The sequence below is a fragment of the Gobio gobio genome (genome assembly GCF_949357685.1).
Source record: "Gobio gobio genome assembly, chromosome: 6".
Lineage (NCBI taxonomy): Eukaryota > Metazoa > Chordata > Actinopteri > Cypriniformes > Gobionidae > Gobio > Gobio gobio.
The window spans coordinates 41,662,671-41,690,253 of NC_137102.1; the positions used below are offsets into that span (position 1 = coordinate 41,662,671).

A 27,583-nucleotide genomic window follows, 5' to 3' on the forward strand; every position below is an offset into this window, starting at 1 on the left:
AAAGAATGGGTTGCTCTCAGGAGCTCAGTGAACTCAAGCGTGGTATCGTGATAGGTTGTCATCTGTGCAATAAGTCCATTCCTGAAATTTCCTCACTACTAAATATTCCACGGTCAACTGTTAGTGGTATTATAACAAAGTGGAAGCAATTGGGAACAACAGCAACTCAGCCGCGAAGTGGTAGGCCATGAAAAATCACAGAGCGGGGTCAGCGCATGCTGAGGCGCACAGTGCACATAAGTCTGGTCAATAGCTCAAGCAGACCTCCAAACTTCGTTTGGCCTTCAGATTCACTCAAGAACAATGCGTAGAGAGCTTCATGGAATGGGTTTCCATGGCCGAGCAGTTGTATCCAAGCCTTACATCACCAAGTCGGATGTAGCTGTGTAAAGCACGCCACCACTGGACTCTAGAGCAGTGGAGACGTGTTCTCTGACGAATCAGAAGGCAATGTGTACAACATGTTAATTGAATGGGGGAAATCCACAGAAGAAAATCATACATGTTTGGAATGGCATGAGTACACTCTAAAAAATGCTGGGTTAAAAACAACCCAAGTTGGGTTGAAAATGGACAAACCCAGCAATTGGGTTGTTTTAACCCAGCAATTAGGTTGTTTTAAGCAAACATTTAACCCAACCGCTGGTTTAAAACAACCCAATTGCTGGGTTTGTCCATTTTCAACCCAACTTGGGTTGCTTTTAACCCTGCATTTTTTAGAGTGTACTACAAAGATGACATTTTAAGTGTATTCCAATCTGATATTTTCTATTTTCATAGCTTGGGTGTTAAATCTTCCAGAGCATATGTGCTTAAATACAAAAAGTACAATGACACAACCAGTTTGACACTACAGAACTTTACTTGAATTGAATCCAAGTTCATTGTCTATACAAGATATATTTACAATGTCTGAAAGAGGGGAAATAAACAATAAAATACTAGATACAACTGAGGTATTAGCTAAAAGCATGTACATGTATTTAACTCGTAAATATCAATCATGATAAACAGTTTGAGATGTGTCATCTGCTTTAGAAAACATCTTATATCACAACATGAGGTAGGAGAGCAACGTCTCATTTTCATGCAAGAGCAAAAAAAAAAAAAAGAAAAACCCTCTCATCACACTTTAGGATTGGCAACATATGCAATGATACACACAAACACTGCATTTCATATCTCAGAATTACAACTTAAATATCTTTGTTGTTTAAAAAAAAGTTGTAAACGATATCATTTCTATTACAGCGTTGAGTGCGTTCTCCAAAAAAGGGGAGGGAGGGGGGGGATCACATGGTTTTTTTTTAGTATTAATGTCTCAGTTTAACATTAGAAAAAGTGTGATCAAGATAATAGGGACACATGCTGTGCTGGCAGGTAGTTATTTGTAATGTATACTATGTGTATTTTTACCAATATAAAAAATGTTCAGTTTATATAATTGTAGTTTTCTTTTGTCTCTTTTTGCCATTATTCAGCAAGGGAGCCACAGTATTAATTATCCCCAGTAAAATGGGATACTTTCCTTTAGAATGCAAAATACATGGTAGCTTTGCTGGAAAACTCTTAAGTATTAGATCGCTTTAAAGTACAATTTTACTAATTATGTTATTCCAGGCCTGTACACATCAGACATTCAACATATTTCACACCTCTCAAATATGTACAATGTTCTCTGTATTCATTTGCTTAATACTGCAGAAGCCAAAAACAGTTTTGTTGTTTCTAGAGTCTAAAGAGTACTGTATTCCTATGCCCATAGTTCAAATTTAACATGGCATTCTACATAGAAGATATACAGCGCCCCCCTGTGTACAAAATGCAATTTATACGTTTCATAGAATCGTTACAAATGAAAAGGTATACTCTAAAAAGCTTCAGAAATACACTTTAATACCCCAAAACTATCAAAAACAGCATTGAAACTGGCTGCTACAGAGGTAACTGTGGTGAAAATAAAAGAAACCTAATACTGATTGTACAGAAATGGTAGTCGACACACTTGTGTAATGTATTACAGAGACAAAACAATGCTACAATCTCTCAAATGATATAGAAGCATGTCTCATTTGCCACTGACACACACACACACACAGTCTCTCATATCAAAAGTGTCTGGCATCTATATTAGGCTCTTGAGCACATTGTGTCCATTTACATAAAGACTACTTTTTTCAGACAATATGAAGGAATATTTGTTGGAAAGCTTGAATATGTGAGAATACAAAAGAAAGAAAAAGAAATTCACTGCATTTTTAGCAATAATGAACCTTTGTTTTAGCATAACAATATAGTATATAACAATACATGCATTATTTCACTCCCTTCTTTGTAATAATTTTAAATTATATATATGGGGAAAAGGAAAAGCTGAAAAGCGAACACCATCAAAATAACAACAGGTTGTCAGACTCAGTGGGCTCCAATGAAATGGACGAGACTATAGGGAGACACTGAGGTACCGGACGGTGTACGCCGCCGTCCCATTCCCCGTTTGATGGAGCGTAGGGGTTCTTCTGAACATCATGCATTCCCACCCCATACACCACAACACACACTTTTATCAACCACCACTCTTCAGTCCAAAAACAATATTAAACAATAGAGCTTGGGCTACACCCAGATTTTGCAAATGTGATCAGAAACCTTGAACGATTATTTATAAGAATTTAGTTAATATATTAATGACTACCGTATGTACAAAGTGTATATAAATCTTTATTAGTTATTACATTAAATAATTTCTGAATAATTTCAAGAAAACTTCAAAAATGGCAAAGCACTCATTTACAATATAGTCTTGTTTTTTGATTCTTCATTGCTGGATATATTCACATAAGTCAGGGTGTTTCTTTACGTTGTCCTCTTTTACGTCTAAGAGGTTTTGCACTGTACACATTATCAGGTTTAGAAAAACGCTGCGGCTTGGCTGATTTTGAAATCGATGAGTTGTGCACAGTGGAATGTTCTATACGAGATGTACATCATGAAAGAAGCCTGTATTTCTGACTAATATGGTTTATAAACTCACTTGGCTGCACTACTGGCAAAAACACTTCACTTCCTGTATCCGTCTAACAGTTGATGTATGGGTGGGCATCAAAGGCAGCTGCCCCATTCTTTGGAGAAAAAGCACACCTCCTCAACCCCCATTGACTGTGAGCTATCGTGACAGCATTAATTCCTTAATGTCCCTCCCTTGGCCCCCTGTCTGTTTTTCTTTTCTCTGTCAGACCTGTTTGTTCAGTCATCCGGAATAATGACACAGAGGAATGAAGAGGCGGGAAAACGAAAAACAAAAAAAAAGTTCAGAAAAGAAATCAGCCCTGGTTTAAGAGAGATTGTGACATACTTCAATGCAATCTCTTAACTGCATTTCTAATGGATCCTTGAGGAACCTTCTCAAGAAAATGACCGATTTAAGGTCAACTGTGTGCTTTGTTTGAAGATAGCATGTTGATCTAATCGGTCTTGTAATTTCCAATCAACTAAACCAACAAGTTCCTTGACACTACAGGAACTCTTTCAATGCTGAACATGCATATACCCTGAAAGCTCCTTTTCACAACTGCAGATATTGTAGTTAAATGGGGGCCGAGTTTCATAGTGTTCTCCAGCAGAGGGCGAATGAGAGTCTTTGCTTACTGCATCACGCAGGAATGAACAGAGTTGTTTGTCATATACCAGCCTGCAAAGGGTCAGCAGTGCAGACAGGAAACATATAATCAACACCAGACCGAAAAGAGGGGAGGGAAAGAAAATGGATGGGAGAAGGAAAGGAAGAGGGGGAGAATTATGATCTTAAACCAGGGGGGCCTCGGTAAGGGGTGCCTTTTTTCTGAATCACTTGTATAAAATATAACTTAAAGTTACTTAAAGTTCTATTTAATATTTGACTGATATTTGTGTGATATTAACAAAAACATCTCCCATTTTTGTCTGTAAGAAATAATGATACACATTGTGAAAATAAAAAGTAAACATCCACATGGTTTCTGGCTGCTGCAGGGCATTGGCGTCTTGCTGTTTGGCATCCTGGGGCTCTGTGTGACAGGTAGTATTTTACTGAGTGTCAGTTTTGTTTCCTGTGTCCAAAGGGCTGAGACAGGAAAAGCACTCAAGCGCTGTCCCGACGCCACAGGAGTCAAAAAGTACTGAAAAGGAACACCTCGTCTGTCCCATCAGCCTCTCAGCACGACTATAAATTAAAACAAACATGTACATCCAAAAAAACTGCTTAACGACTGGTCGAGGGCAGGGGGACTGAGGAATAAAAAGGAGACACGAAAAGTCTTTTTAAATTAAACAAACATTAAGGGAACACAAAGGGAAACGTTTATGGGAGAGCTGCTCTTTTCTGCAGAGGTTGTCTTGTGTTTGTCTGTCTCTCTGCAGGGAGTGGGCAAGCATGTTCCTGGGCTACAGGCGTGGAAGTGTGCGAGAGAGGGGGTGAGCAGGGGTTTATCCGGAGGTTACCTCTGGGGCCGGAGAAATGGGGGAATGCTGGGATTGGGGGCTTGCGGAGGGGGTCGGAGGCTGGGCAGGGCTACTGCTGCGGCTTCCCTTGGAGCCAGACTGGGCCATCTGCAGCTGAAGCTGTGAGATCATGAGCTCCAGCTTCTCTCTGGCCTCCCGTTCTCTGCACAGCTCCTCCTGCAGTTCCTGCCGCTCCGCCTCGGCACGCTCGAGACGGCAGCGCAGCTCGCACAGCTGCAGACAGAACGAGAGGAGTTAGAAACAGGAATGCACACAATATCTCATAAAACACTAAATTGAACACCAGTGATTTCTGCACTGCATTTCAGCAGAGCAAATCTATAGCGCCACGGCAAAAAAAAAACTGAATGTGATAGTAAAACGTCTGTCTAAATTAAAATAATACAATTGTCTTTCCTTTACTACAAAACTATAGCCTGGATGCCAGCCGAACATAGCCCCGCCCACAACATTTTTACTCGGGCAGTTCGGTCTGGACTTGATCCATAGAGAAGTAATTATGCCCGAACAGAAACTGTTCGGACCAATGAAATTGTCAGGGCGGGCTTTAGACGATGATGGACAGATGATCAACAGAAACGTAATCATCCACGTCATCAAAGGCGCTTGGGTTGAGTTTGTTCTAATCCTTAACGGAGAACTTGTTCGTATATGCATTCACCTTTACTATTTCTCTCAGAAATGATGATCGTGTTGGTAAGTACTCTGTGTATCCTTAAATTCTTTTTTTTACAACACCGGCAAAGATATTTTACACTCATCTTTTCCTTCTAACGTTAGGCTACTTATTCCAGCGTGCGTGCAGGTACAGGGTTGCCAAGTTTTTACAACAAAACCCGCCCAATTGCTAACTTTCCTCAAAACTAGCCAAAAACAAGCACAATAGCTTTCCGGGGGGGGGGTTCTCCGGGAAAAAAAGGCATTTGAGGGATAAAATATGTGTTATGTTGGCAGGGATGGCAGCTAAAATTCGCATTCCTGGGTCTGTATATCACATAATTGGGGTCGCTTCAACCCGCGGACATGGCAACACAGTGCAGTTGAGTTCTGTTGACATTTGATAACTAACGTTATGCGTCGCTCCGTTGCTCTGATTGGTTGTAGGTCTATCCAATTGAGGTCTTTCCTGGTTCGGTTGAAACACGCCCCATAATCACAGCCCAACGGAGCAGTTTCAGACTCATATTCTGACTAGAATTGAGTATGACGATGTCAGGCTAACAAAACTATGCTATAAGCTATAAAAGCCTCAGAAAATGTTTTGAGCAATTTCATATATAATGCAGTGTTATTTTAGTATCATGTGCATACTATTATAATATGTATTAATATTTTTAATAAGCTTTGATTTTTAGTTTTTTATTTTAGTTTAAGTTTTAGTCATTTTGTTAAGTGCTTTTTAAATATTTCTAATACAATATTTCTAATATTTTTTATTTCAGTTTTACTTAAAGGTCCCCTTCTTCACGATTCCATTGTTCAAACTTTAGTTAGTGTGTAATGTTGCTGTTAGAGCATAAATAATACCTGTAAAATTATAAAGCTCAAAGTTCAATGCCAAGCGAGATATTTTATTTAACAGAAGTTCCCTTTCAGAGCCTACAGCGAACGGCTGGCTTGGACTACATCCTGGTACTTCCTTCTTTAATTACGTCAGTAGAGCAGTAGAACAGACTAACCTCCGCCCACAAAGAAACGCGAAAAAGGGGGCGCGGTCTTGTTGCTGTCCCACGTGGAGAAGCGGACGGTCGCGTGGAGAAAAGGAACTGTTGCGTTGAGTGTGTTTATCGCCATGTCATCGAGACGCTGTTATTTTCATCCAGGAGTCAAATCACCTTTGTTTGGCTTTCCCAGGGACGCTGTAGAGATTATTGAACGCATACATCTCCCCGTTAAGAGGCGTGACCTTTCCAATGTGCGCTAAGCTGCTGTCAAATTACAACACAGGAACCGCTTTCACGTGCGCTAAGCTGTGGTCGAATCACAGCACAGGAACCGCTTGCACAATCAGAACTCGTTACGTGTTTCTGAAGGAGGGACTTTATAGCACAAGGAAATCACCAGCCGTTTTTAGGACAGTGGAAACAGCGGTATACAGATAAGTAAATAGTGTGAAAAATACTGTGTTTTTTTACACGCGAAACATGAACACATGTTATATTGCACACTGTAAACACAATCAAAGCTTCAAAAAAACACGAAGAACGGGACCTTTAAACTTATTTTAGTTTGTTGCCAAGGCAATATTTATTTCCCCCCATTATTATAATTTTTTACTTTATTTCAGATGAATTTAAATGAATTTTTAATAGTTTTGGTTAAAAAAAATAACACTGATCTCATGACAGATTCCACTCAAAAAAAAAAAAACACAAAATCAATGGTCTCAAAATGTGATACTGTATAAGTAGAAATGGACATGGTGTCCAATTCTGGAAATAATTAATACAATACACAAATGTTACTTAATTTGATTATTTAAATTTTGTTTCCAATCGGTAATTTTAAAATTTTAATAGATTTATGCATGTAATCAAAACTAATATCAGCAGTACAAATAGGCTACTTGTGTGTTAGGAGGTACTTCGATGGTCTGATTTGATCTAAAAAGTTTGAGAACCACTGCCCTAATTAATCGCTGAAATCAGTGCAAGTCAACCAGGCACTGGCTCTCCATCTCAGTGTGCGTGTGCGTGTGCGTATCTCTCTCCCCGTTACTGATTCACTCCCACACACAGATGAGCTGTGCTGATACATGCAGCATATTGGATTGGGCACAGGAATAATTCACACTGGGTATAGTTTATCATTGCGTCACAAAGTAATTCGGGCACTCAGATAGGCTCTGCCCTCTTTTGGTGGTCCCCATATTTACCTGCGCATTGTACTGCGCCTCCTGTTCTTTGGGTTGGCATGCACAGCTCTGCTGCCTGAGCTGCTCCAGTCGGTGTTCCAGCTGTCTCTGCTCCTGCCGCACCTCCCCCAGTCTCTGAGCATGCTCAGTGTGCACCGCCTCCAGCTCGTTCTGCAGCTCCAGCTGCTCCGCAGACAACTCCCTCAGCCTGGCTGCCTCGCCCCCGCGGACTGCCTCCAGCTCCTACACACACACACGCACATCAAGACATGCATCAAACAATGTGTGGCAAAGGTCAGGGGTTTGTAGTGGACGAGTCGAGGGTGATAAAGCTCAACTGGAACATACTCCATTCTGCTCTGGCCTTCACATTTACACTCACTATAACAAGGTCATTCTCCTTTCACAGGACCACAAAAGAGCTTCTCAGATACACATCTAGTCCATCTCCCTGGCTCTGATCAAACCTCTAGCGAGCTGCCTATTTAGAGGAGCATTTTTAACCATCATAGGTGTGCACCTGATACGAAAGCTGCTTCAAACCGAAGGCAGCAAAATCATGCTGTGTTTTAAGATACCCGTTTAGGCCAAAATCTAGGGCAGAAGCGCACAAATCATTTTGCGGATGAAGCAATCCCAGATGAAATACGACAAGTTTAAAGATTTTCATCCAAAATGGCAGCAGGAAATGATTATGAATATGCAGTGTATATGCACATATTTATGAATCAGTGTGGGTGATATACATATTGTATTAAGGATACAACTAATCTAAAAGTGAATAGGTTAATAAGGAATAATGAAAGTAGTAATATCAAAATGTGTTTTGTATTAATTTTATAAAGTATTCTAAGTATTAAGTATTCTATTGTTAGCCCCAGTTTTTAACAAGAAATAATTTTTTATAAGGTTCGATCTTATTTTCTTTAATAGTGAATTAATTAAAATCATGCTCAATATTTTTCCCTACAAAATATAAATGGGTCTTTACACATTAAATATATATTGTCACCCTTAATTTATATTGAGTTAAACACCTTGTTAGACTACTGCGCTGTTAGCACGTTAACATCAGTCCCTATTGTAATTAAATGTGAGAATTAGTCAAGAGTAGGCATGTGACGGTATCAAATTTTCATGTTGCGATTAATTGCTAAAGCTTTTAAATCACGGTATTATCACGATTTTGAAATAAGTTGCAAAAAAAGTGTTGTCATACTATAACAGGTTTAATAACTTTCTTATGACGAAAATAACAACATTTAAATACAATAAAGCAATACACAAAAACGTATAAAGTAAACAAATGTTTCATACAGATTAAAAGAGCAAAAGAATTATAAAAGAACAATAGGTAGGCTATCACTTTACAATAAGGTCTCACTAGTAGATAATGTTAATTAATGCATTAACTAACATCAAAAAAGAGCTAATAGTTACATTTGTTACAAAGTATTTATTCTTTGATAACGTCAGTTAAATACAGTAATACAACTTTTGATTTTAATAATGTGTTATTAAATGTTTAAAATGTACATTTAACTAAAATTAATAAATGCTTTAGAAGTATTTTTCATTGTCAGTTTGTTAACTAATGAATTAACTAATGTTAAATAATGGAGCCTTATTGTAAAGTGTGTGAATGAACAATAAAGAATCAAAACATTCAAACAATATCTAGGGCATGTAGTCCAGATTAAAATATTAAATGTTTAAGTTTGAAAATAATACTTAAAGACTTAAGGCTATTTAAGTATTTGGTGATGTGATGAGCACCATAGCGAATACAGAAAACTGAATGGCTGTTTGAAACTCTCTAGTAGCGAGTCTGCTTTGTTTACGAGGTTTTCGGCAAAACGGTTGCATTTCTGCTGTTCCATCAGCGCCATCTGCTGTCAAAGAGTGAATGTGCATTTTCATTCAGCGTGTCTCCTTCACTTGTTCTGCCATGAGCTGCTCATGCACGAAACAGCGGTGTTGTTCGTTTTAAACAGTAGATGGGTAAAGTATTCTTAAAATGCATTCTAAAAATCGGAATAATTCGTAATAAATAATTATTCACGGTATTTTGAAGTGACCACGATAACAATATTGTGCAAGTTCATTATCGTGATATATCGTATCACCGTATACCGGCACATGTCTATTCAAGAGTACAAAGCCAACATCTAACTTATGAGTTATGACGCATCCTTAGAAGATCGCTGCCTATGTAGAGAGGTAGGGATGATGGGTCTAATTTGACTGTCTCACCATCTCCAGCTGCAGCTGTTTCTGAAGGGTGGAATTGAGCTTCTCTTGCTGCCGCCGGTACATCTGCACAATCTCCAGCATGATCCTGTCCTTGTCGTCCTCTGTTCCGCTGTCTTTTCCCGCCGTGGGAATGGGGGCGTGCTGCTTGCCGCCTGAGCTAGTCTCCATGGCGACTGGCGGAGGAGGATGGCGGCGCTCGTGCACTTCACCCGCGTGGTGGGATTTGGCCTCCTCTGCGACAGAGGAAGGAGATGCGGGAAGATCTGAGGGAAAGGGAAGAAAGAGTTAACCACACTCACAAAAACCACACACACCTTTATCTGTCATGCGCTGAAAGTCTGTGTGACTAATTCTCTGTGGGTGTCTCTCTTTGAAGGTCAGCATAGAGGAGAACCCTGGAAGTATCACAGAAATGTGATGCATATGGAGAGTGGAGATTTTCGCAATTTAAAATATTTTCTGCCGCTAAGGTGCTACACATGCGCTACATACAAATCACCTGCACCAGGCAAACGGCAACTGTCTAGCATGTATGTTTAGTTGAGCAATAGGGGAGTCCAGAGGGACTGAGAGAGAAAGAGTGTGTGTGCAAGAGATGCAGCTCATTTAAATGTAGGACAGGCAGGCTGCAGGTCTGGCACTGCAGAGCCAAATAACAGCCTTGCTCTGCTGCTAGCCTCTACTGTGACTAAGGCATGTCTGTCACACTCAGAAGAATGAGTCAGAGATGGAGAACAAGAGACGGAAGGGACATGGGGGAGCCAGGATGGAGACCAGATATATGGAAGAAAGCGAGACAGATTGAGGAACAAGGGGGGGGCTAAGATGGAGAACAGGTGCATATAAAAAAGAGGAACAGGGAAAGAAAGACAGACAGAGAGAGATGAAGGAAGAGAGAAAGGGGGAGCCTGGATAGATAGAAGAGGAAACAAGAGAGACAAATTGAGGAAGAGAGACAGATGAAGAAGGCAAGACATGGGATAGCCTGGATAGAGAACAGATACAACAAAAAGAAATGAGACACAGAGGAGGCAGGATGGCAAATGAGTGGATATAATAAAAACCAACTGAGGAAGAGAGACAGGGGAAGAAAGAAAAACATATGAAATAGACAGGGGAGAAAGTGAAAGAGATGAAAGAAGAGAGCCGGGGCTAGATGGAGAACGGGTACATGGAAGAATAAGAGACAGGACGAGAACAAGAGATGGAGGAAGAGAGATGAAGAGAGACTGGGAGCCTGAATGGAGAACGGGTACATGGAAGAAAGAGAAATAATTGAGGATGAAAGACGGGGAAGAGAGAGAAAAGGGGAAGAAAGGATGGAGAACGGATACATAGAAGAAGGGGAGACGGGAGACAATGATAGGGAGAAGAGAAAAAGAGAGAGAGAGCAGAGAGAGGTGAGTTGTGGGCAAGAAGGGGGTTGAAGAGGATCAAAAAGTGTACAAAAGGAAAAGTGAGGCACAGAGAAAAAGGAAGAGAGAGAGAGGCAGAAGGAGGACGGGAGGAAATATGGTGTGCTGCGGTGGAGACTGGAAACCCCTCCCCCAGCACTCTACTCTAGAATGATCTGACACTCGCAGGGACAGCGGCCTCTTTTCATTCTCTCCCTCTCCCTCTTCACTGGCAACTATAAAATGTGAGTTGTACAAATCATTAGCAAGAGCCTTTCAGCAGCTCCTCACCAGGTCCCGAGTGAGTCAACCGCATACATGTCCATAAACATCTCACCTCATCATTCTTGTACATTTTGCGTGTGTATGTAGATTAATTTACTAGGATAACTAAATAATGTGCGTGTACTGACCTGTGGTGGGCTGGCTGTCGTGGGAGTGCGCTCTCCTGCTGTAGTGTTGTTTAAGCAGGGCCCCCAGAACCTCATGGCTCACCTCTGCCTCCTTCCGCAGGGACACGTTAGGGGCCACCATCTTATCGTATGTGTACAGGTAGTAACTGCAAACATAAGCCCTCAGATTAGTGCACATGCAACACTGACACTGAAAACTCCAGCAATAACAGGAGTTGCTCTCAAAAAGCCTAGTTGTTCTAGCTGAAGTGTGGCAATGCAATTCAATTGCTTTTTTTCATGTCGACAGACACCAAGTCTTCAGGTCAAGTGCTCTTATTCTACTATGAGGTTTGCAAATGAAGACTTCAGATGCAAAAGCCTCCAAGTCCGTCTGACGTTTTTCTTTAAAATAAGCATTTTTGTCAGGCTTCTATGTATAGGTTTCTACCCAAGCACGGTACTTCTGAATGGGCTGATGCTGATATTTAGTGAAAGTAAGAAAGTATTTTATGAATGTATACTATATGCGGAGAGCATTCACTCAGTATCGTCATCTCATTTTTGACCGAAGTGGCTTTTAGAGGCTTTTGAATCTTAACTCTTCAAATAAACATTTAAAAAAGTTAAAAGATGGGTGGTGAAAATGGCATCACAATGCTAGGGCTTTGTTGTTGGTTGCCAGTGCATTGCTATGAGGTTACTCGGGCGTCCTGAATGGTTGCTAGGCATGTTTCTTACAGGCCAAAATCAAAAGACGGTTTCTATAACATTCTCATCCCTAGATTAAGTGTATATAACGTCTATGAAAACTCTTTCCCATTTTATCATATGCAGTTGCTTCTTCCTATTGAAATCCTGGAACAAGGCTGTACCTCGGGTGGATGATGGGGCTGTGTCCTGGTTCCTCTTTGATATCGGGAAAGAGTCGACTGAAAACCAGCGAAGACTGCGAGTTGCCCTGTACACACAAAACAAGCTGATATCAATATTAATGAAGCACTTTAAGGCCGTTTGAATATGAAATGGACTGTTTGAGCTGCATTAAAATACATGTCTACACATATTTGTGCATGAATAATACAGAAGTTCTTTAAGGTCTCATTACACACAGATTATCAAGCGCATTTGCACAGGAGCAGCCGAACAGCAATAATTACACAGAAATTTACAAACACACAGAGGGAAACTTGCTAAGGGGAGTGAGGCAGCCTGAAGCAGAGTAAACAAAAAGAGCAGTACAAACATCTTGCTGTAATATCATTCATGCATGATAGGAGCTCATCCATCAGTGGCCATAGGTTGACAGATACACAGCGTTTGGTGAAACAGCCCGGGCGGGTATCTGGTTGTTTGACAACGTAAATGCTAGCTGAACTATACCGGGTAAGAGTGAGGCTTTGTTTACACTTCATTTTAAAATGCGTCTCAGATAGGTCTCATGTTAAGGGATTTTGAAAGGACGGCCTCTGATTGCGTGACTAGTAAATCAATATTTACACAACCCGCAAGAAGTCCAAAAGATTTTCCACTTTTGACAGCTTTATGTACACCTGTATTTACTATTATCAGGTTTCAAACTTAATAAATAATAATAAAAAAAAATACTTTTATTCAGCAAAGAGGCATTCAATTGATTAAAAGTGACAGTAAAAAGACATTTACCTTTTTATACAAAATGTAAAGAAAATCAAATAAATGCTGTTTTAAACATTTCATTCATCAAAGATTCGTTAAAAAAAATAGTTTACACAAATATTAAGCAGCCAAACTTATTATATTAGAATGATTTCTGAAGGATAATGTGGCCCTGAAGACTGGAGTAATGATGCTGAATATTTAGCTTTGCCATTAAAGGAATAAATTACATTTGAAAATATATTAAAATTAGAAAGCAGATATTTTAAATTGTAATAATTTTAAATTTGCTTTTACTGTATTTTCACTCAAATAAATGCAGCCTCAAATAAATCTAACCAACCTTAAACTTTCGAAAGTTATTGTATGTTAATAATGAACAAGGGCCTCCTCTAAAAATGGTTTGCATGAAACCGTTTGGACCCCGTTTACGCCCAGCGCTGCCCACTTGTGATTAGAACACCCGAAATGAAGAGGAAAGACGCAGGGTGACACCCAGATGACTGTTGGGTCTCTGGTGTTTAAGTGCAATTCGATATTTCTGAATGAAATGAATGACTGAGTGAGTCAAAGACAGAACGAGAGGAAGGGGTGTGAATGAGGGAGTTGTCTGAGGGTGGGTAGGAAGGGTGAGGTCGGTTTTGAGGCCTGTGATGAGTATGAGTGAGCAAGATAGTGAGAGAATGTGACTATGAAGAAGAGGGTGTGTGTGGATGAATGGGGAGGCCGTTCTGTGCCTGTGTGTAAACAGAGGCAAGGAGGAGACGGACCACTTGAAGCAGAATTAGTTTGGAGATAAATGGAGGCTGTTCAGTAGTGTTCACAAATTCAATTTATTTCAGCTAAAGCTAAATTTACTAAATAATTTTTGTCAGATTATTAGTGATTTAAAGGGATAGTTCACCCCAAAATGAAAATGCTGTCATCATTTACTCACCCTCAAGTTGTTCCAAACCTGTAGGAGTTTCTTTGTTCTGCTGAACACAAAAGAAGATATTTATAAGAATGTTTGTAACAAAGCAGATAGAGCAACCATTGACTACCATAGTCTGTACCATCTGCTTTGTTACAAACATTCTTTTAAATATCTTCTTTTGTGTTCAGCAGAACAAAGAAACTCGTACAGGTTTGGAACAACTTGAGGGTGAGTAAATGATGACAGAATTGTCATTTTTGGGTGAACTATCCCTTTAACTGTTCTTTCATACTAAGCAATGTTGGATATTTTAGACAGTCCCTATTCAAGCAGACATGACCTGTATTTGCAGGTCTATTGCTTAGATAGAAAATAGCTGCCCATGAGTTTTGCCAAGATGCCGGTGAATAGCCTTGCATTAGAGGGACTTTGGTGTAAAGCGATGCAGTACCTTAGACAGTACCTTTTTCTCCAGGACGTTATCAGACAGCTTGCTGTTAGGTGGGCAGGGTGCAGGACTGGACTTCCTCCCGTGACTGTCGTCAGCCACCACCTTCTGCGAGAAAACACAAACACATGCTTTATGAGAACAACCTTATTCACATAAGTGTTTACACTTAGCTGCAAGCGTTCAGACATGTAACACGTCTGATATCAGAGAGCGGTGCACAAATCACCACACTCAATCTGTCCATCACCTCCTCTGCTCAACGTATTTAACAAACACACTGCGGGGCTTGTACATATGTGTGTGTGTGCGTGCGAGTCACACAGCATGAATCCAGGGCAAGCTCACTGCTGATGGTTATCAGACACAGACAGAGCCTAATATAGCTGACAAAAAAGGGAAGAGACCTCACACTCATCTGACATAACCGGTCTCTTCAGAAGATTCATGTGCGTTTCTAATGTTTATAATCCATGACATCCTCTATTTGGCTGAGCAAACCAGAACGTGGAACGCACATCCTTGTCCCTCCATCACAGAGACACTAACAGTAGTGGTTGGGTTGGTGCCAGAGGAGGAAGAAACATGTTTTATCTGGAGTAAATTACAACTTCCTGCAGACTATGGGATCTCCTGTTTCCTGTAGGCTGAAGAATGAATGGCGATGTCGTCGCACAACATAAAGCAGCTGTACGGTGGTGGGGTGACATGGCAACCCCACACTTTGGCGCTAAACGCAAGAAAATGTGCGTGTAGGAGATAGGGCTGCTTTTCTTGAGGGAAGAGGAGGACTGCAGCATGAGGGAGGGGTGGGCAGCTGCCGAGGGGGGCAGAAACAATGAGCACACTGCAGTGGTGAGCCTGTCTAACCTTGACAAGCGCACACACTATGTCTAGCAGCCCATCTCTCCACACTTCAAGGCCCAGCCAACATTTCCTCCTCACCCGTGACGCATGCAATCACACAGTCTCTCATCTGTCCCCTTCACGTTTACGGTTTGCGTTGTGCGTTCTCATCTCTCAAGAGCTAAGTATACCATTCTAATGTTTAAATATGCTATGTTAGGAATATAGTACTAGCATACTGTATGAAAATAGTACATACAATGCTTTTTTATTGCATCAACATAACAGATATTACATACAACAGGCATTAAAGAAAGTAAAAATATACATTTAACAGAAAAAAAGATTAGATAGATAGATGGTTGGACAGACAGATAACCTTAATCCTGTTTAATTCATCAAGTGGAGTGCCTTTTTTAACCCTATTTATCTCAGGAAATAAATATAGACATTTTGCATTTGTAATCCACAATTGTGCAAAAATGTCTCGGCAGTCAAATAATAAATAATGAGTCATAAAAAAGATATTAGGATATTACTTTCAATTCATTCATCATACTGAAAATAGAAGGTCAGATCAAGTGCATTGCATTGGGGGATACAGTTGGACACAGCACATTTTATATTAGGTCATGCAGGGATTCTGTACATCCTGAAAATTAGCATATTATGCAGAGTATATATATATATAAAAACACAGACTTTCTACACTGCAGAACCAGCAAAAGTAGCATGCTACTTTGAACAGCCGTAGAGACACCACACACACTGCTTTATATTTCCCATCCGCTGTACTACAAGATGCAGTGCAGCCTTGACGCAAGACCTTAGAGCAAAACAAACACAAAAACGAGGATTTATCTAACTGGCCTGCAGCACATGGTGCGAGTAGTGATTGTGATAGTTGTGCGAAAGCTGTGGGCGCTGTTTACTGAGAGAGTTATTGCGCTGTTCTCCTCAAGGACATGAGAAAATTACACTGGAACAGGTGTCTCATGCTCTCAAACCGCACAAACGTGAGATACATGATATAAATCCACTATATATAAATGACGTGAAATATAAACAAAGTGGTAAGAAAGCGTCTGCTGCGAAGGCCATTGTAATGTACACAGTTTGTAAATGACAGTTGTTTTCTCGAACGGTTATTCCTCGTCCAAGTCACACAAAATCCCAAATCCTGGGGATCAGGTTGTTATGAGTTTCTCTCAGTGCTCTCTTCCAGGGACACAACACCTCAGCCATCTCTAATCTCTTTTTAATTAGTGTGCTAAAGTCTCACACACAATCATATTCTGTAACACTATTTACTTGTACACCGTTGACAAATGTAGCGAACACAAATCCCTCACGTCTCGACATGCAATCACAAAAACAATACACAAACACCCAGAGGATGCAAAGACTGTTTGTCACAAGCATATGTGATATGTAAAACTCTGTAAAAGTGTGTGTGAGAGAGGAAGAAGGCCCACAACGGTGGGAGTTAGCATTCCTGCAGCTCATTCATTTGAAACGTACCACCGCTCCTCCTAACCCATCAGCGCATGCATGTTTGCACGCACACAACCCTTCATTTTTAAGTACCAGGGTACACGTTGTTTCCTTTTTGCCCTGGATCTCCCGTACGCCCACGTCAAAACAACATCCTAGATCTAACTAAGAACACTTTAACCCTCGTCAAATTCACGTGCATTCCCTCGAAATGGGCATAATGAGGTCACTGACACGCAAACACAAATTCCACTTTGACTCTGACAATGAACACTGCTTTATTACCAACTATGGAGATCCCCTAACGAAAACGGCTACGAAAAAATAACAACATATGGACAGAGGTTGATGAGAAAAAGTAAAAAAAAAAACACGCAAGGCTTTTGCATTTCCCGCACAAGCATGTTTTATGAGCTACGCTGTAAGTGGGGAATTACAAGCCGCACGGGCCGATGATGAATCTTATCTAGGCCAACCTCACACAGTCATACTACTCGATGACATTTCAGAGAGTGTGCGTGTAGGCTACCCTAGGACTGCATATCTGTGTGTTTTGAATGATGTGTACAGGTGTGTAAGCATTTAATTTGTGAAACTGTGAGTGATGCTGAGCGTGTGTGGACTCGTGAGTAGCTTTTTCATTATAAGCACCTCACACACACACACACACACACACAGTTTAGCACAATTCGTGTGAAAGGCGGCACATGAGGGTGATTGTGTGTCCATCTGTTGCAGCTCTGGCAGAGGGTATAAAGCGAAAAAAGCAGCGCAAACGTGCAGTTTTCAGTCACAAACACACAGAGCTGCTGGGGCCCCTCACTGTACCCCCTACATGGGTCTCCTATTCACACATCATTAGCACTGCAGAGGGAAAAAAGAAGAGTGAGGACATTTGTGAGCCGGGTGAACGGTGACCAAATATAGGCCAAGTTGATTTAAGAAAAGTACGCCAATCATTTACAATCTGGAAACAACAGCTGTGTTCAGAATGAAAGACTAGCATGTTGTTTGTTGCATACTATCAAAGTCCCTTTCAAGGAAAGTCTGTTCACTAAGCGGCCAATTTTGCAACACCTCCAGGCAGCTATTTTGGGCATCCAAGAACAAGTCCTATCTATTTGAATGAGGAAATCCTGAAATCTTAAACTGCTTGCCATACTTGGATTTAAATAAATTTCAATCAGCAACAAAATCTGACATGAGGGTGAGTAAATGATAACACCCGAATATTTTTGGGCGAGTTATCCTTTTACGTCCGCAAGTGGAGTCCAGCTGTCGTCTCAGAAATAAATGTTTGTTTAGCATTTGTAATCCAAGTGAGTGTAAAAATGTCACATCAAATAATGAGTCACGAAAATCACTGCAGATATTACTTCCATTTCATTCATCACACTGGAATAGTGTCGTGCATTGCATTGTGGGACTCAGCTCAGTGCGCTCTGTGCTATACTGATGAGGCATCTTTTCCATGTGGGCTGGACGGTGGACAAATGTAGGCCAACTTGATGCGGGCTATAAGGAGATAAAAAAGGAGGAAGAGAGGGAACTAAAGAGAGATTTAAAACACTGACAATTTCTCTGTTTTTCTTTAACAAGAAATGTAAAATGTTGCATAGCATCAATCATCAACAAAACGTGTGAATATTAGATTGTTGGACACTTAAATGTGATAAAAATCCACAAAATGACCGTTCCATGTGTCTTTTTCCTGAAACACTTTTTCCTGTATTTCCTGTAAATCCATTCATATGTGAATTGTCCTACTGAAATCAAGGTAACAATTAATACAATTTACACTAATTTATTCTCTTTATTAAGGCCCCATGTGTGTTGGAACAGACAGAATCACTACAGAGTAAATACAGCAACATTTTGGTATATTGCGACTGTGAATTGTTGATTTAATCATGTGGATTTAATGTAAATTCGGTTGATTTAGTCAGTCCTAAATCTTTTAGGAGTGAATTTGGTTGTGAAAGCTAACCTGGAAGTGCTCATGGCAGGTATGGATTTGCATAAAAGTAAACAGGCATTCCTGACATTACTTATGACGCCTATACACACACTGGAGTACTAAAATCCACGTCCTACAAAAACACAAAAACAACCCAAACATTCATAATCAAACTAAAACACTTGCGCAAAAACCAGAGCAAACAACATGCCTCTAAATATCAAAACGCACACACTCATGGGGATCAAACACACAGGCTCAGACGTGCTCATTCCTGAGAGGATTTGGCTGGCAGCCTAGAGCAAATTTTTTAAGGGAAGAGGGAGGGAGACGAACATTCCGTCTAGACGTGGTCATCAATAGAGCACAGTCTGCCTGTCTGTCTGCCCTTTCCGACAGCCGTCTACACACATCCACTGCCTAATCTACAACATACGCCCTGATAAGAGCCACACACACACACACACACACACGGGTGAGTTATCCACTCGCATACTAGTGCACGCAAAACTAACATACTGTGCCGGTGATCACGGATTGGCTTGGAGGGCTGAGAGCCGTAAACACACAGAGGAATGGTCTCCCCTCTCCTGCTCTCAGATTTCACAGAGTCAAACAGAGCTCTGCCTGTTCCCTTTCCTACACATGGGCGGCTTTAAATAGGCCTATGAATGGGAGATCTGTATGTACGCGTGTTAGAACCGAGTACTCTCAAGTGTGTGCCGGTGAAAAGCAGTAACCGCATAAGCCTCCCATGGCGCGGCTACGCTAGGCTAACACGCATCCACATGTACTCACACATGCACAAAGACATCGGCAGATGCCGTCTCGATGGAAATGAGTCTCTGAGGAGTGTGTTCTTTGGGCTGTGGCACCCTACGGCTCATTTCAGAAGCCGCTGTCAGGGCTCAACCAGAGTCATCACACGCTCTGACGTTGAAAACGGCCCATGCTGCTCTCTGTAGGACGCAAGAGGGGCAGAATGTGACCTTCCTCTCTCGGCAGGACACACTGTGTCTGTGAGAGCTGTGGTCAAAAAGGCAAAAACAAAAGAGGACAAAACAAACATCTGGATGTTCGCGTGGCAGATGTGAACCTCCGCGCTATGTTATGAAGGGGGTTACGGCCACCGTGGATCCATTTTGACCAACTAGGCGAGTTTCTGACTTGTTCTGCCATTTTTGTACTGACACCAATGAAAAATGTACTGAAGTGCATGATTGATACTACTGGCGAAGATGGCTGACTAGTCAGTCAATATTTTTTTGTGACAGCTTTAAAAATCAATTTATTAATTTAGAAACCCAAGTTTTATCAGGCTGTTATAGAGTGTTAAACCACTAGCAGGCTAAACACCCTTTCAGAGAAACTGTGCAAGAATTCATTATATAGATTACTGTTCAAAAGTTTGGGGTCAGCAAGTTTAAAAAAAAAATGAAATTAATACTTTTAGTCGGCGATAGTGCATCAAATTGATCAAAGGTGAGAGTAAAGACAGTAAAAACAAAATGAATGATAAGAAACATGTATCTAATATGCAAAGTAGACTATTAGAACGATTTATTTGCCATCACAGGAAAAATGACATTAAAATTGTATTTACAAATTACAATTTTATTTTCAAATGCAAGATTTTCACATTACAGTTTTTTTTTTACAGTTTTATTTTGAATCAGCTTCTAAAAATCTTACCCTAAACATTTGAATGGTAGTGTAGATTTGTGGCTTTTAGCCCATGTATATTAGCTTTAAAAATAATCTAATCTATACGCTAATATAGTCCTAAACATTGACGAAATTCCCTTCAGAGTTTATAAATAAGCATACTTTCTCTTCTCGGAAAACAGACAAACATATTGATGACTCATTCTGCACTACATAGATCTTTGTCCCTCCCCTAATATCACATAACTCTGACAAGCAATAAGTAGCAAATCTTGATATTTTTCAGTTAGACAGACTAGTTGGTTACGGAAAAATATGAAAGATGTCTGATATATATTTCAAAGCATAGCAGCCTACACAAATATTATGAGTGAGAGGTAGAGAGGGAGCCGGTCTCTATAGGTGCATGTCATTAAACTGTGTGCATGGCACAGGAGAAATCACCAACATGGCAGCTTGACACACAAAACTGGCAGTGCATTTCACTTCTGCCATCTTCAACAGCCCCAGAGAGAGAGAGAGAGAGAGAGAGAGAGAGAGAGAGAGCGAGCAAGAGAGAGAGAGAGAGAGAGAGAGAGAAAAAGACAGACCGACAGTGAAAGAGAGAGACAGAGCGAGCAACTGCCCACCCACAGAGAGCTGAGTCTCATACGTAGAATTTAAGCTGCAGACAGTGCACACGCACACACAATTTCACTCTACACAAGGCGGCTCATGCATTTTGCATGGCATAGCCTGTTAGGGGCCACAGTGACTGGCTTTGCATAGAGAAAGGGAGTTGGGGGAAAAAAAAAAAAGAGAGAAAGAAAGAGAGAGACCTACCCATCCCCTACAAGAGGAAGCTGTCAGCACACATCCACACCGTTACCAGAGTACATAAACCCTCACGCACTATCAATCAAACTCAATACATATCAGAAGATAAAGGAGAGGAGTACAGGACAATGTCACACGCAGGGTTTCAGGCGTAATTTTTAGACCAAATAAATAAACAAAACAAACGCACTGTATATTTGTTTATTTTGTCTAAATATACGCCTGACACCCTGCGTAACAGACAAAATGCCACAGCTAACACCCCCAAAAACTCTTTGCAATGCAAAATATTTTTTCATCATTCATTTCCTTTATAGATTAACCTCAAGGCACATCCGTGGGTTAAAAACTACACCATTCAAAGTTGGGTCGAGGATCTTTTAATGTTTTTGAAAGAATTCTCTTATGCTCAACAAGGCTGCTTTATATGAACAAAAATATAGTAAAAACATCATGAAATATTTCAAATTCATAAATTTACAAATGTATAATTTAACACGGTTATCTATTATTACTGTGATGGCAAAGCTGAATTTTCAGCAGCCAAACTTCAATGTCACATGATCCTTCAGAAATTTGCAGCTCAAGAAACATATCTTATAATCACCGGTGTTGAAAACAGTTGTGCTGCTTAATATTTATATATATAGTATATATATATATACATTCTTACTGGCCCAAAACATTTGAATAGTAGTGTATACTTTACTTGGAATTATACTCTATTTAAGCACTCTTAACCTAACTTCTTTGCCATGACAATGTAACACCTAAAACCCTAAAATTACCGTAAAATGTATTTAAACACCTTTACAGCTCAAATAACACACAAGTTGTAGTGGAAGAATTAATGTAAGCACATTAAAAAATTGTTAACCTTCATATTGCTTTTTTAAATCCTCCTCCATCCTTCCTTCCACTCTTCAAACTGATGCTTCATGACCGTAGCCTGAAATAGAAAACTTACAGAAATGCATAGTTTCTCAAATGTTTTTTTTTTTAAATAATGACTATTCATTAAATTACCAAGTCTGTCATCACATTAAAGAGCTAAAACATGCTGAGACAAGACATAAATGGGGACTGATGTATGTCAGACATGTGGGACTGCTTTCTGGGATAGATCAATAGAGAGGATGTCTTGTATTAGAGATCAATAATTACTGGATAGATGGACAGTCGATCAAAGCAATGACATCTCATACCACTGTACATTGTTTTGCCTGTAACAGAGAGTCAAATGTGTGCTGCTCTCTCCAGTGAGACATGAACGTGCAGGCTGGTGCTGTTGTTCAGGTTGAGGAATCCCCCAGCTTGATGCAAGCTTGGAACAGACTGTCCTCATACAGCCAGGAGAGAAGAGCGAGTCTACATTTAGAGCCTCCGCAGAGAGAGGAGGGAAGAGACGAGAGGGTGGGGGAATGTTCTCCTATGGCAGCCAGCCCCTCACTCACGTTTTCTGATGGTTTGGGAAATACAGTCTCAAGTGGGAGGAGAAAGAGAGATTTACAGAACAGGTAGCTGTATGCCGTGTACCGGTGCATTAATCACATCCCGGTGGCGTTGTGAGTGCGTGCGTCTTTGGATCTTTGGAGCTGTCTGCAGAATGACACATCTTCCTTTGGGATGAGCTTGGCATTAGGAAACAAGAGCGCTGCAGTAATGGGAGGAAAATATGCAGTCTAATGAGATTGTGGTGAACCGGGGGTCGAAAACAGCAGTTTCACACTCAAAAGTGCCTCACAAGCACAGATGAGGATAACTGCAGGAAGCATCTTCGTGACCCATTTTTGGCAACTTTCCTGATGAAGCAAGACAACCGTGGCCTCTGCATTGCATTCCATCAAAAGGGTGTCCGACCACAGTGTGAGCACATAATCGAAGCACTCTCAATGTTTTGCAAGAGGACATTAAGATGAATCACTAGCCAGCACAGTCAGACGGGTATATCTGGAGCAGAGGGACACGGACTCCGCTTGTGTCCCCGTTAGGGCGGACAAACTCCTATTATGTCCCTGTTAGATGAAGAATAACACTGCTGATTTTGCAAAGAGGGGGGAGAAGTATATCATCAGATAAAGCTATAGTAGATTTATGGCAGTCAGACAGGAAGCAGAAAAGACAGGGAGAAAATATTATATTACACATTATATCTATAAATGTCTTTGGCGGTCGGTAGGAATGAAAGGGAACAAATTATTTAAATCAATAGTCTTTTAAAGAACACGCAGATGTCAAGAGATGTTAAAAGGCTGGTTTATGAAGGCAACTTCCTTTTCAAGGGGACAATGACTATATGCAATGCTCTACATAGGCAGGAATTCTAGGCATCACATAAATAGCACACAGATCCTCACACAACGGGGGCCAATAACGGCGACTTTGAGGAATAGTGCAATACTCTGCTAAACAAAAATACATCCTACCTACACACAAGTAAAGGGGTCAAATAGTCCGTTTTCAATAATTTAAACTATTGTGTCAGCTACAGATATGCATTTGCTACTACAAAGTAGAGGAAAAAAATAGAGCATGGTGCTAGCAATACCAATGCATGATGAAAAGTATACCTTGAAATCAATGCAAGTCATTTTGGATAAAAATGTCTGCCAAAAGAAAAAAGTATAATCAACCATCTTAGCACTGAGCTCATGCCAATGCCCTAGCCGTGAAAAAAAAAAACACGCAATGCCGCCAAAATTAAGTGCTAATATGATACAAAATACTATCATATTAACAGCAGGCATTGCTCTTGTCTTTTGCACACATGAGCCTTCTCTAACTAATTCTCACCATGGCAGTTGAACCACCTGGCGGAATAGTCAAGCATGTCTTGACAAATTTGGGTTAGCCGCGGTCTGCAGTCCGTCCTAGGGCTGTTCTGGCTGCTGGCTCAACTCCAGGGACTTGGCGAAAGACCGGTACAACAATATTCCCAGCTTGAGCACAAAGAGCAGGGCCCCCAATCTGCCCACAGCATCTGAATGTTGAGCCAACAGGGAGGAGTATGTTGTCTTAACGGCCAACAGGAACTCTGGGCTTTATATAAATAGGACAGATTGCCAAATCACAGAGTGTGTGCTTTTTTGGGGGGCTTTAGGGTTAGTTAGTGATTTGTTTGTGCATGAGGACAAACAGTTGGAAATAAATGAACGGAGCTTGGAGTGTGTGACCGCCTGAGCACATGGACTGCGTCGAAGCACTGTGGTGATACGGAGACATGAATGCTTCACCATGAGTAGAGCAAAAGGAAAACGTAAAAGTTACTGAAGCCCAGCCACTGCAGCATGTCCTGAGCTGAACCTGATCTTTCTCTTGTTTATTTTAGTTGTTTTTTTTCATATCCCACACTATTATTCCTTCCTTTATCTACCCATCATTCATCAGGTATAAAGCTGCTTGGGGCCAACTGGTGTGCACACCTGTCCATTCTTTATGTTCATCCATTCAAGTCAATATGCATTTGTCAGCAACTCTCGTCATATTAATTACACACATTTGTATGCATTAGCGTTTTGACATTTATTCGTGTACGTGGGCGTGCGAACAGACTACTCTTTACATAACTAGTCTGACATTGTGTCCTGACCAGACTATTACATTTCTGCTGCCTCATGCTGGCAAGCCCCCCCTATAGTGAAATCTCATTGGTCCAAAATCCTGCTTCACATAGCCTTGTGTTATTTAAACATCAAATCATTTCTGATTAGCAGTGATTTTGTAGTTTTGCATTTTTATTGAAAACTAGACCTGGTTAGGACACTTTGTAAATCAGTCTCACTGTTCTTTAGCTTGTCTCTGTCTCTCTCCTACACACACACACATTTAGCGTCTACCGAATTCATCCACTTCAGCCAGATCAATAGTTCTCCTCAATCACTCTCTCTCGCTCCCATAAACACACACTCACTGCCCTCCGCTCCCCTTATGTAAACAGAGACTGATTAGGTCATTCGGCTGCTTATTTTGAGGGGCTGAGTTGCATCCACTGGAGTCTCTGATATTTACACTGGAGCAAACCCTGAGCTCAACACTCTCGATCAAACAGACAAAACCCTGAGCCTCTCCCACCTCTGACCTTTCATTACCCTTCAATCTCTCACCAAACACAGGCCACATGAAGATAAAGTTCCCGAGACACAATGTTGTGTTCTGCAGATTGCAGAAAATGCCAGGCAGAAAATAGGCTATAAGACAGAAGAATCCAGAGTGTAGCCCTACATAACATAAAGGTGCGATCACATTTACCATTTCTTGGCAAAATTTCATGAGCAAAATCCAGTCATTATAATAGGAATGTGTGATCAGGGTGAAAATTTTCCTCCAAAATTAGCCACATTTTCAATCAAAGCAGGATCAACAGTTGTTGATACACACAAATTGACAGCCCGAGTTATTCAAATAGTAAAACATTTTTTAAAAACAATATCAAATCAAATTAGGGGACCGGAACTAACTAACTGTTGTATAATAAATTATAGACACGTGACTAAATGGAAACAGCAAAGCAAAAAGGACTGCGGCTGTCAGAGAAGAAGAAAAAATGAGAGGGGGAAAAAAAAAAAAGAGAGAGAGAGGTCTGTCAAGGAAGGTACGTCACAAACAAGGTTTGTGGTCGAGGTGAAAGATGAGAGAACAAAACATATTCAGACAGGAAAATGACAGCTTTTCTCTCATAGATTTTAAAAGGAAGGAAAGAAAAACAGAAAGTGGAAATAGGAGAGCGCGATGGTGGAGAATTGGCCTCCATGCCTGCGGTGCATTAAGTCACTGATTTCACAATTACAAAAGGGAAGACAGAAAGACACTAAAAAAGAGAGAACGAGAGAGAAAATGAAAGAGAGAGAGGCGCAGCTGTCTGGTGTCTGCACCGCAGCCGCTGTCTCAGCCTCTGTGGGAGATCGACAGGACTCCATCTGTCTGCCAGACACGTCTACACAGTACACACCAAGCCTCAAACCATCACAGCTGCCTGTCTATCACTGACATACATTCATACAAACAAACACACTAGCTATCTATACGAGACCCAAGTGGCATGATTAGGAAAACACAATGAAATGGGAAATGATGGGGAGAAACAGATCAGGTAATAGTCAGTGTCCTGAATGACTCAAACTTGTGTCGCCAACATGAGCCGCAACAGCGTGTTGGTGACGCATACATGCAAATCATTAGGCCACTACACTGACATACTCCTTCAACTTTAGAGAGAAAATATTACATCAGATCAATCTAAGCCGGGGTGGAGTCTAAAAAAAAAAAGTTTATGTTTGGTTTAAAAAAAAAAAAAAACAGCAGGGGAGAGGGACAACAAGTGTGCCAATGGTGTTGTAAAAACAGTTCTGACAGTCTCTGGTCAGGTGGTGCCCATCTAGCCATAAGCTTTAACCACTTTAGACACTGCTAGGCAACAGACATAAATCCAGACATATACAAACACAAGCGCCATCCAAGAAGGTTCTCTCCTCTGTAGAATTCTCTAGAACACCTGGAACAGAAACTGTGTGGCAAAACCTAGCAGGCTTACTCCCGGAGCTGAAACATTTAACACAGTTAAAGATCTTAAATTATACCAGTTATAGCCGGTTTCACAGACAAGGCTTAAGCCTATAGTCCCAGACTAAAATGCATGTTTGAGCAGCCCTAACTGAAAGCAAATTGCATTGACATATCTTATAAAAAAATGTTGTCTCAAGATGTAGACCAGTAATGTTTTTTTCTCTACGGCACGTTTATAAAAGCTACTTAAATGTCCTAATTTAGCTAAGGCCTTCTGGCTTAAAGGGTTAGTTCACCTAAAAATGAAAATAATGTAATGTATTACTCACCCTCATGCCGTCCCACACCTGTAAGACCTCCGTTCATCTTCAGAACACAAATTAAGATATTTTTGTTGAAATCGGATGGCTCAGTGAGGCCTGCATAACCAGCAATGACATTTCCTCTCTCAAGATCCATTAATGTACTAAAAACATTTAAATCAATTCATGTGAGTAGAGTGGTTCAATATTAATATTTTAAAGTGACAAGAATATTTTTGGTGTGCAAAAAAAAACTAAATAATGACTTATATAGTGATGGCCGATTCAAAACACTGCTTCAGGAAGCTTCTGAGCGTATCGAATCAGCGGTTCGGAGCACGTGTCAAACCGCCAAACTGCTGAAATCATGTGACTTTGGTGCTCCGAGCCGCTGATTCGATACGCTCCGAAGCTTCATGAAGCAGTGTTTTGAAATCGGCCATCACTATAAGTAGTTATTTTGGGGGTTTCTGGGTGCACCAAAAATATTCTCGTTGCTTTATAATATTAGTATTGAACCACTGTACTCACATGAACTGATTTAAATGTTTTTAGTACATTAAAGGATCTTGAGAGAGGAAATGTCATTTCTGGCTATGCAGGCCT

The 27,583-nt window shown here is 40.7% G+C and overlaps 1 protein-coding gene across 2 annotated transcripts in view; it reads right to left on the minus strand.

Annotated features, from left to right (window-relative positions):
• Nucleotides 1-841: 841 nt before the first annotated feature.
• The window catches only part of skila (SKI-like proto-oncogene a), a 33,317-nt gene continuing 6,575 nt past the window's right edge, over nucleotides 842-27,583 (minus strand). Inside the window, exons 3-8 of one of the 2 annotated variants that reach the window (XM_079818685.1) lie at nucleotides 14,411-14,503; nucleotides 12,269-12,354; nucleotides 11,415-11,560; nucleotides 9,608-9,870; nucleotides 7,376-7,597; nucleotides 842-4,713 (exon numbers count right to left, since the gene is read on the minus strand). In XM_079818685.1, the coding sequence (XP_079674811.1) occupies nucleotides 4,465-4,713; nucleotides 7,376-7,597; nucleotides 9,608-9,870; nucleotides 11,415-11,560; nucleotides 12,269-12,354; nucleotides 14,411-14,503 (1,059 nt within the window). In that variant the 3' untranslated portion in view covers nucleotides 842-4,464. Of the gene's footprint in view, nucleotides 4,714-7,375; nucleotides 7,598-9,607; nucleotides 9,871-11,414; nucleotides 11,561-12,268; nucleotides 12,355-14,398; nucleotides 14,504-27,583 lie in introns of both variants that reach the window. The other variant, XM_079818684.1, reaches the window with a different exon arrangement.